The sequence below is a fragment of the Anneissia japonica genome, unplaced genomic scaffold, assembly GCF_011630105.1.
Source record: "Anneissia japonica isolate Jap-2015-1 unplaced genomic scaffold, ASM1163010v1 scaffold7096_len229077_cov162, whole genome shotgun sequence".
NCBI classification, from domain to species: domain Eukaryota; kingdom Metazoa; phylum Echinodermata; class Crinoidea; order Comatulida; family Comatulidae; genus Anneissia; species Anneissia japonica.
The window spans coordinates 165,611-176,127 of record NW_022755880.1 but is presented as its reverse complement, the minus strand read 5'-3'; the positions used below and the strand labels follow the sequence as shown (position 1 = coordinate 176,127).

Genomic DNA, 10,517 nt, shown 5'->3' with positions numbered 1-10,517 from the left:
GAACCAGATGATGTTGCGTTTGCGGTTGCGTGTTCTTTTGGGCGGATTTTTAACGTAGGTCAGGTCTCCAGGGAATCCACTTGATTTTAAGGCGTCGTTGTAAGGTCGTGTGGCGTTGGTGAAAGTCTCTTCGTCGTAGGAGATGTCGGATAGTCGTCGGCTCACCGAGTCGGGCAGGTTTTTGATGATGCTAGGCGGGTGGTTAGATCGCCTGTTGATGTACAGAGGTTGGTCATTCGGCTTTCGGTATGGCTGGTATTTGCCGTTGCTGAGGTTGAGGGTGATGTCCAGGAAGTTGGCTACTTTAGTGTTGCAGGTAATGGTGATTCGGAGTCCCAGGTCGTGGAATGTTTTGGTGATGTCCTTCCTGATGCGGTCGGATGTAACCCCTGATGCGTTTTCGATGACAGCCAGTCCGTCGTCCCTGTAAAGTCCAATCTTCCGTCTGTCAATCTTCTTAGAAAGTATGTGCAGGATGTAGAGTCCCACAAGGTCGCAAACTTCCGCACCGTCGTGGCTGCCCATGGTCACGTCGAATAGTCCATCGTTGTCCTTTTTTACCCATGGTTTGTCGTCGTCGAACAGGAGCGATTTTCTGGAGTGGAGGATTATGTCGGTTTCTTGTTGGGAGATTCTGACGTGATTCCTGGCGAATGCTATGGCTTTTTTGAGCAAGTTTTCGGTGATTGAGGGGTAGAAGTCCACAATGTCGAAGGATATGAAGGTGTGTTTATCCTTGTTCTCGATCTTGTTGAACCATTCTATGACTGAAGTTGAGTTTTTCCATTGGTTGACGAGGGTGGCGCTTCTGGTGGTTCTGTTGATGTTATCGAGTTATATATATATATATATATATATATATAATCAAGGTGATCTTTTTGTAAGTCATTAAGGGTGAGAGAGCTCAACCAGTTGGGAGCAAAATAAAACGAACAAAGTAGACAAACTTAGAAAAATTCCATATGCATTTATTACTACAAGTTTGTTTCATATGGGCTGCTGTTAAAAGCTGCCCACACACATCAGGTACAAATACATAGTGAGTAGTCAGTACAAGGTTACATATGTTACATATATATATATATACATATACATATTATATATATACATATACACATTAATTGATTATATTGTAATTATTTAGAGAATTGTTTATGCTAGTATAGATAGTGGCTGTGCTATCTTTGACTGAGTACAATTTTCCTATGTCCACATGTGGATACTAGTTCATTTTTACTATCAAGTAAACATAGTTCAGGGTGACATACAGAGTATGATAATAAATTACCCATATAAACATAAATTGCATCATTTAATAATGTTCGAATATGCTTTGCATTGTTTGATGATTTTCCATTTTATAGTGTATTTAATGTCAGAGTCCATAAGGATCCATGTATTTGGGTCCATGTATTTGCGTCCATATATATTTGCATCCATATATATTTGCTTAGTTTTGTGCTATTTTTTGCTTTGCATTTCGGAATGATTCCTATACTGTATCTGGTTTTGAACATGTTTTTAATCAGTCCCACGTATGTTTTTTTTTTTTTTTTTTTTCAGATTGTCCTCTCCAATCACAGTGGCTTGGTAGACTACCCATTCTGTGAGGCATTTTTTAAGGGTCCGGGCATTCATTTTTATTGCGGCAGTTGCATCCATCGGTGTTACTTTTAGGGTTTGCGCCGTTTGCATTTACCAGTACTTAATTAATTGAATGCATTGATGATACTGTTCATGCTAGGTATAGAACTAGTTTCAAAGTGTTCGTATTGAGTATCTTCCTGATAGTTGGTGGACTTTGGGGAAACATTGGTCTATTAGATGTAGGAATTCGTGTCCGATATTAGTTTTGACATTGTCGCTATACGGTGGGTTGAACCTAGACTTGCCACAAGTCTCTAATTTATGGATTTTCGTAGTATTAGCGCATTTCGGAAAGCGCCACCAGCATCAGTTTATGTTGAGAAACTTTTTTGATAAGAATTAGTTAATTTCCTAATCCTAGAAAAAGTATACTATGGAATGCCATGCAAATAAGTAATATGGAACGCCATTTGTGCCAAAATCGATTTATTCTTAAGCATTTCAACTGATTAAGACAAAGATTAGGGACTGGAACCCAGTCTAGATTGAACCATATGATGTTCCTTTTACGTGATTTTTTCTTTGTTGGTTGTTTCTTTGGTGGTGAATTCTAGTTGGTGCTCATACCCACTTTCCTCTAGAATTTCTTCGTGTGGGGGTATGGCAGCGTTGAATGTATCCGCATTGGATGTATGTTTGAGAGTCTCTTGTTTATTGCTAGGGCAATGTTTTGGATTATTGATGGTGGGTGGTTACTATCCTGGTGCACATACAAAGGAGTATTGTTTGGTTTGGTATATGGCCAAAATGATCCTGTTCTCAAGTCTAGCATTATGTCAAGATATTCCACTGACTTCTTATCAATTGTTAGCCTTAAATTGTCTTTGCTGAATATCTTGCATATGTCTTTCTTTATTATTTCAGTCCTTCATGGTGATTCATGAAATGTGGCTAATCCATCATCTTGGTATAGGCCTATTTGGTTCCCATATTTTTGTGATAGCGGTGAGAGCAGATAGGACCCTACAAGCTTGCATGTTTCAGCTCCATCAAAGCTTCCCATGGCTACATTAAATACAGATTCATCGTCTGATTCTTTATTACACTAAGGGATGTTTTCATAAAATAATAGAGATTTCTTGACTTGAAAGATGATGTTTTTCGCTGGTCAGTGACGGTGTCATATTCTGATGCAAATTCGATTACCTTTACTAGTAGATCTTCTGATGCAGGCGGATAAAAATCAATAATGTCAAAGCATACTGTATGGACAAGTGATTATTTTTGTTGGGGATGTTTCTGTACCAGTCAATTACAGAGTCGGTTCTTTTCCATCGATTCAATTTGGTTGATGCTATTACCTTTGTGTTTATTCTTTCTAAGATCTGCTTGCTTGCTGCTAGTATCTTGGTTGTCGTATTCTTATGAGCTTTCTTGTATGATTTAGTTATATTGTTCTCTAGTAGTTTGTTGTACGATGGTGCATCTATCCGGTAAAAGTTGGTGGTTTTATCAGCAGCTATTATTGGTTTGACATCTCTCTTGATATTTTTAACATCTTGAGATAATTTCTTTTAAAATTTAGAGTTGCAATCCTTGAAATCAATGTTCTGAATGAGGCTAAGCATTTTTTCCTCAAATTAATTAAGTTCTGTGATAGGCTTTGGTGAACTTGTTTGAATCCAAACCTTTCTGTTGATGATTCGGGTTGTGGATTTAGAAAGTAAAATACTTTTAGTTGAATTCGTCTTAAAAAAGATTCCGTCTTTTCAATTAAACACTTCAAGTAGTTGTTAGTGTGCCATAAGGATGTTCTTCGTTGAGTATCCAAAGTTCACTTTCCATACTGATCCGAAAAGCACTCAACATTAAAGGGGAAATATATACACAAGCATGAGGTAACAGATCGTCTGGGCAGGGTGAAAAAAAATAGCACGGAACTAAGCAAATATATATGGACCCTTACGAACTCTAACATTAAATACTCTATAAAATGGAAAATCATCAAACAATGCAAAGCATATTCAAACATTACTAAATGATGCAATTTATTTTTATATGAGAAAATTATTATCATACCCTGTATGTCACCCTGAACTATGTTCACAATAGTAAAACTGAACTAGTATCCATATGCAGATATAGAAGGAAATTTTTATTCAGTCAAATGGTCAAAGATAGCCCAGCCACAATCTATCATAAACAAAAGAAGCAATTCTCTAAAATAATTACAATATAATCAGCTAATTAGACATGCAATGCATTGTTTTCTTAGTATTTAATTATAGATGCAACCCCTTGTGGAAATCAGAAATAATGCCAGTAGGAAGAAATATCAGTTAGTAATAAATGTCATTTACAAAGGAATGATCCATTTCAGAATAGGGTTGTTGGTTAAGACATAGATAGGAGCCATTACACACCCAATTAATCCTACTCATATGGTAATTTCTGGTGTTTATAGTATAATTAGCGAAGTACAGTATCAGTTATTTCTTCATTGTATTAACTAAACTAATTATTTATTAGGTTGTATATATTTTTTTTCTTCAATTTATTTTACTAAATTTATCACAGTAAATAAAATCTAATAATACCTGTATTTATTTATGTAAATATATTACGTATTATTGTACATTTAATAACAGTTATAATACAACCTAATATAAATATGTGCATAATAAAATTAAACGTGTTAACAAAAGTCATTAACCACTACAGATCAGTGGAGGATTAAACGGGAGGGGGAACAGCCAGCCTGGGAGCCCCTGAACTTTTCCAAATTATAAAAAAAATTGGAAAATATGTGAAAATAAATACTAAAATTAATGTCTAAGAGTGTCATTTTCGGTCAACTAAAGGTGCCATAATCATAAACTTTCTTTCTAAAGAATTCAAATCCGATTGAAGCACCTAATTCTTCCACACTATTATGTGCATGCGTATTAGACAGCACTAGTCAAAAAAAAAAATAAAACCTAAGATTTTGGACAACTCTAGTTTATATATAATTATAATCATATATACCTACACTTACCTAAGACCTCAAGAACAGAGGATGCAGACCCTTCAATATCATCTGCACTTGTGACGATTTCATTTGCCTGCGATGACATCACGATTGCCAGTTTTTCAACCATTGTTATCGTAGTATTCTATAAATAAAGAAAATATTTGCTAAACAGTAATCCTGTATTTGTTCCATTTGCCGAACTACTAGCTTTCATACATAATTTCTAATGAGTGTTTCAACTGCATGCTTTTGAATGCATAATTTATATAGCTTGACACTGCATGATTTAATTGGATGCCATCTACTGCACACAAAATTAAAATATTTCCATTCAATGTTTTCATTACATCTTGTTATCCATTGCAATATTGTACTACCTTCTATAAAATTGTTCTCATACTCATTTTTATTGCAAGCTATACATTTTAGAAGTGATGTTTTGCCTTACAGTACTTGACGTGTTTTCATACCAAACACTCAGTATGTTCCAAAATACTTGCGAAAAAAAATATGCTAGTGATTCGAGTGTCAATCAAGCTTATTATTAATTAAACAAGCTCTCCCTATATAGAGAGTGCAAAACTTTTAATCAACCCTCTGATTTCAGAGTTTTTGCGTACTATATGCGAAAATTCCAAAATCAAAATTTCTGTGCCCGGTGCGGAGGTTTTGCATCCTAAAATTTTTAAGTATTAAACAAGCTCTCCCTAACAGATAAAAACTTTAATCAACCCTCCGATTTTGAAGTTTTTACACAGTGGTGGCGCCAGGATTTGCGCGATGGGTGGGGGGGGGGGGTAGAAAACATCATGGTCGGCGCTAATGCACTTTCGCACCTAACTTTTAATTCTTAATTTTTTTACCTCATTGTTCATCATATTTATAAAACATTTTTATATGATTCAACCACTCACAAAGTACATTTTACAACAAAAATGATACCTTTATAAATTTATATAAAGTGTTTCCGCGCTTGCCAGAACGACGAACCGTATACACACTATTTTGCTCAGCTTTGCAATCAAGTAAGAAATTGCCAGAATGCCCAAGTTAATTCTTAAATTTTGTAACAATTAATTAAAGGCCAGTCTTATAATTTGAATCTGAATTTTCCCATGAAAGAACATCCGTCAACAAAATGTGACATCATTACGTAGTACCATCTTTTTTAACTTTATGTCGTAATCAAGTTTAATCGAACCAAAGTTTAGCTTTCAGGGATGGCGCTTGCGGGGGCCAGGTGCTCCCCCCACCCCGCCGTATGGAAGAAAAAACACAATTCGTCGTGGAGAAAAAAAAATTATATGCTATTTGTGTCTACTGGGCTAAGAATTAACTGTAAGGCCCCCACCCACTCTTGGCCGTCACCCTCAATACACTGTACACATGATCAGATATAGTGTGATTCGGTCGTGATTTATTACGACAAAAGGCAAATGGACCGTTGCACACGATCGGTCCCTAAATTAATTTCCATAGTAAAAATTCTTAAAAAGTGGCCAACAAGCCAAGCGGCAGAGTGCCGTAGCGTCACTGACCCCGAAAGGATCAGCACCCAACGCAGGCAGCAAGGCCATGGCCAAATGAATATAGTATGAGAAGGGATTACGACCGAATCACACCTACATTTACTGTAACCATATAGATCTAGCTACTCAGCATGCGTAATTTTCAATTTTACTTGAAACGTTCTAATTTTTCGGTTTCTAAGGTCATCTTATCAGATGCGTATGCCGAATTTTTATGTGAAAAATAAGTTATTAATGAATACCATAATCTAAACCTCTGATTTAAAGTTTATTAAAATAATGTAGGCCTACTGGGAATACCAAAATAATGATTAAAGACCTTGTTTGCTGAAAACGGCCCCAGCCATCTGCTGACAAGCCTGTTTCTAAACAGTGGAGTTATCCTGTGAACCGTATCGAGGAGAATTTTGTTCACTGCGATGCCCCAGCCAGCTGCTGACAGGCAAGTTTTCAGTGATGAAAACTCCAGAACCCGATTAGTAAATATGTTTATTGCAGTGCCATAAATACAAAAATAAGATAAAAGTTAATATACATAGTGTTCTGCGTAAACTGCCCCAGCCAACTGCTGACAGGCATTTTAAAGACTTAATGGATTTCGCAAACGTACAATATCGAAGAAAATAGTTTTCATTACGTAGCCCCAGCCAGCCGCTGACAGGCACGTTTCAGTGAAGTAAACTTACTGAATCTGAAATGAGTGTTGCGAGGTACAACAGGGTACCAGTAATTATTTTTGGACAGTGCTGACAACATGCTGCCCCAGCCATGCTGAAAGGCTGGATAAGGTGTAACAACAGGGTAACCAGGACGAATTGTAGATGAAACGTTTATGAGTATAATTTTGCCACAGGCGTGTTTGCGAACTACACAGCGTTTTATTGCCCCAGCTAATTGCTGAAATCTCAGACCGACATATGGATGTAATTGCAGAAGGCTTGTGAGTTCCATCTTCCCATAGTGCGAATTTCCGCTTCGGGGCGCACCATTTCTGCTGCCCAGGTTGCAGCCCCAATTCGAAAACTATGGCCAGAGTAACGTGAGTGATCGAGGCCCAAAAATCTATTGCTGCCTTCAGTTTGGAGTTGACGAATGAGGGAGAAACTGGATTCCTGTCCTCTAATTGGAAGAGGGGCCCCGATACATGCTTAAAATAGGCGAGGTATACTTCAAGAATCCGTACTAAGCAAGTGTGACCCGCCGACCTACTGATAAGGAGAGATATTGGAGGCTTCTCCCTCGATGTCTTAGAATATTTGATAGTGATACGTACCCCGACTTCAGAGAATACAATATCATCAGTCTGAATAACTGTGTGGGCAAGTTTTTTGTGGGCAGCAAGCTCCCCTACGCGAAGAAAAGCATGGAAGGCGGTTGAAAAGATTGCTTTAAGTAAAAGTTGCACAGAAAATTTTGGTTCAATGTGCGCCACCGCGCTTAGTATGTTGTATAATATCTCTTTGGTGATAGGGAGTCTCGTATCACAGGAGCCAGAGAGCGCATGAACACCTTTTTTAGTGCACATGCCACAAGAAATGATTTTGTGGGATCATTCCAACCTTGGGCACGGTGAATGTAACCAATAGCTGAGACTTGTGTTGAAATATAATGTGCAGCATAGTGCATGGAGCGAGGTAATTACAATCCGCAACGAAAAAAGGGGTCCGGTTATGATTCCACACGAGGAAATGCAATAGGTTGAAATTATTACGCCGACTGAGTTACACCAATTGGGGTGTACCTACGCCCCTTGACACAAAGAGTGTTTCCGCTGGTGTTGGAAAATTTTTTTTCTACATATTAGTATTACACACTAAAATCGATTAAATAAGCCTTTGAAACCCCTAAATTGTCAACATTTTTGTTGGCTTCTCCTCTGGACCACTTCCGAAACATTTTAAGCGACGCTCGACCACGCCCACTTGGCTGTCGTTGGAGAAATCAACCTCCTCGTCGGGGAATGCCCGCCACTCTTCTCCCCGTCGGGGACCTTGCACCGGACACCCCCCCCCCGGTCGGGCAAATCATGGTGCCACCCCAGTTTAGCATTCGCTTTGATAGTTGTTTTGCTCGATTAGGCCAATAGGCCCTATTTGTATATCTGTGTACGTATTTGGATCATTATTAATTTTCTAAAATTAATTATTTTCCAGGTGAATTTCATGTGAACACACATCATAATCAAACAACACCATACAATGTAACACATAGGCCTAAATGAAATGACATATGAACGTAATTAAGTTCCCATAAACGTTTAAATCAAAAAACTTTGCGCTGTAAACTCAGACATTCTGACAATTTCTTACAGATTGCAAAATGGCAGCCGCTCGTCGTGCTAGTGAGCTCAGATTCACTGTACTTATTTGCGGGCTTATTTGTTGAAAAAAGTACTTAGTGAGTGGTTGAATCATGTGAACATGTTTGTTAATTATATGTTGTGACTGCGAGAAGAACATTGATCTACAAATATTAAGAATTAAAAGTTAGGTGCAAAAGTGCATTAGCGCTGCAATTTCCCCGATGAAAAAAGTGGGTGTGGTCAGGCATCGCTGAAAACCTCTTGTTCCATGGGGCTAAGACCCCAAAAAAATATGTAGCGGGGGCAGCGCGTCCGGACAAAGGGGCCCTGGCCACCGGCTGGCGCAACCACTGTTGCATATACGCAAAAACTCAAAAATCAGAATGTTTGCGCTCAGTGCAACTTTCGGAGGTTATGCGGCCTGAACTTATCATTAATTACACAAGCTCTCATAGAGGGAGCAAAAGTTTTAATCAACCCTCCGATTAGGTAGGTGGCGGGCGCAGACATTCTGATTTCGGAGTAACTACTGCATTAAAGACAGAATTCAGCATAATTTCCTTAACATCCAACATCAAGTAACTCACCAACTAAATGATGGAATGTTGCTTTATAAACCAAATCTCTTTTAAGTCTTAGAAAGGGGAGTTGTTTAGGTATTAGAAATAGCACAGCTGATACAGAGTTTCAGCTCGGTTTATTAAGACTGGAAAGACAAGCTTCTTCCATTCCATGTTTAGATTTTTATTTTTTACAGAATGTTTATTATTTTGTAAAGAATGTTTATTATTTTTTAAATTCTATTTTATAGGATTTATATAGCACACATATCCAGAAAAATGCTGAAGGCGCCTTTTTCCCTGGTCATTGGATACAGAATCAATCATACCTAACATGCAATTTCCTACGCTGCCTATGTGTGTATCAGCACTACTAATTTCATTCCGAAGCATTCACCTCCTTCCAAATACCCATTTATAAATTTATACTCCTGGGTGAAAAAAGGCAAATGCAGATAAAGTGTCTTCCCAAGGACAGAAGCAGTATGACGAGCATCATGCTCCAACCCTTGACCTTCAGATTGAAAGTCCAATGCATTACATGCTGCGACACATGCTTCTACGCATTGTATTTATTCTTTCAGTACACCATTTAAAATCAACTATAAAAGCATCCACAAATATTAATGAAATATACTAAAAACCTTAGCTTCTGATGATGTTTCATCTGGAACTGCTATAGCCTCATTTATGGTTGATGTCATCATTGCTAAATCACCAAGGTCTTGGGGGTTTAATTGATTCAGGTACCCGATAATATCATTACGTTTCTACAAAAAAAAAAAAAAAATTAGTTCAACAAAAATGTCAACTACCTACAAAAATATTATACAAAATTTACAAAGGAAATGCTTATTCTTCCGACATGATGTAGGGTAACAGTACTGAAATTCTAGGTTAGGGTTAAGCTTTTCACCAATCAAAACCTTGGATATGCACAAAATTGTAGAAACAATAACCAGCCTATTGCAATTTCTCTATAGGATTTTGGCAAACAAAAAACATTTTCTTTGTTGGAAACTAAAAGATACCAATATAATGTCACAAATGTGTAAATATTGAAAATGGCAATCAAAATTTTTTTCACTGTAATTCCATTGGTAATTTATGAAAATATATAATTTGATTAGTATTATCTAATGTCGGAGTTCAATTAATTGCACAATAATTATCCTTGCCATGTTTTAAATTTATATTAAAAGCTTTTGGTAGAACACGAAAGTCCATCACCGCAAGGTTTCAGATTGCTGAAATAATGGCAATAATAATAAGATAATCTGTGCTTACAAACACTTGCTCTGTTAAGCTATGTTTATGTAATGAAAAAAATAATGGTATGTACACTGTAGCCTTTCCCGATTAGCAATAAATCTATGAAAAATTCAAGTAGAATTGTCATTTTATAGAATGCTTATCTTTTTTCTTCATATTTGATTATTAGACTAATTTGACAAACACCCTACCTGTCTCTTATACACATCTAGATGTGTATAAGAGACAGATGTAACACATAGGCCTAAATGAAA

The 10,517-nt window shown here is 37.2% G+C and overlaps 1 protein-coding gene across 1 annotated transcript in view; it reads right to left on the bottom strand.

The window, feature by feature from the left end:
* Window positions 1-10,517, bottom strand: part of LOC117123758 (polycystic kidney disease and receptor for egg jelly-related protein-like) — a 95,283-nt gene that overhangs the window by 37,566 nt on the left and 47,200 nt on the right. The window contains exons 15-16 of the mRNA XM_033269763.1: window positions 9,636-9,761; window positions 4,625-4,742 (exon numbers count right to left, since the gene is read on the bottom strand). Coding sequence (XP_033125654.1) covers window positions 4,625-4,742; window positions 9,636-9,761 — 244 coding nt within the window. The remainder of the gene's footprint in view (window positions 1-4,624; window positions 4,743-9,635; window positions 9,762-10,517) is intronic.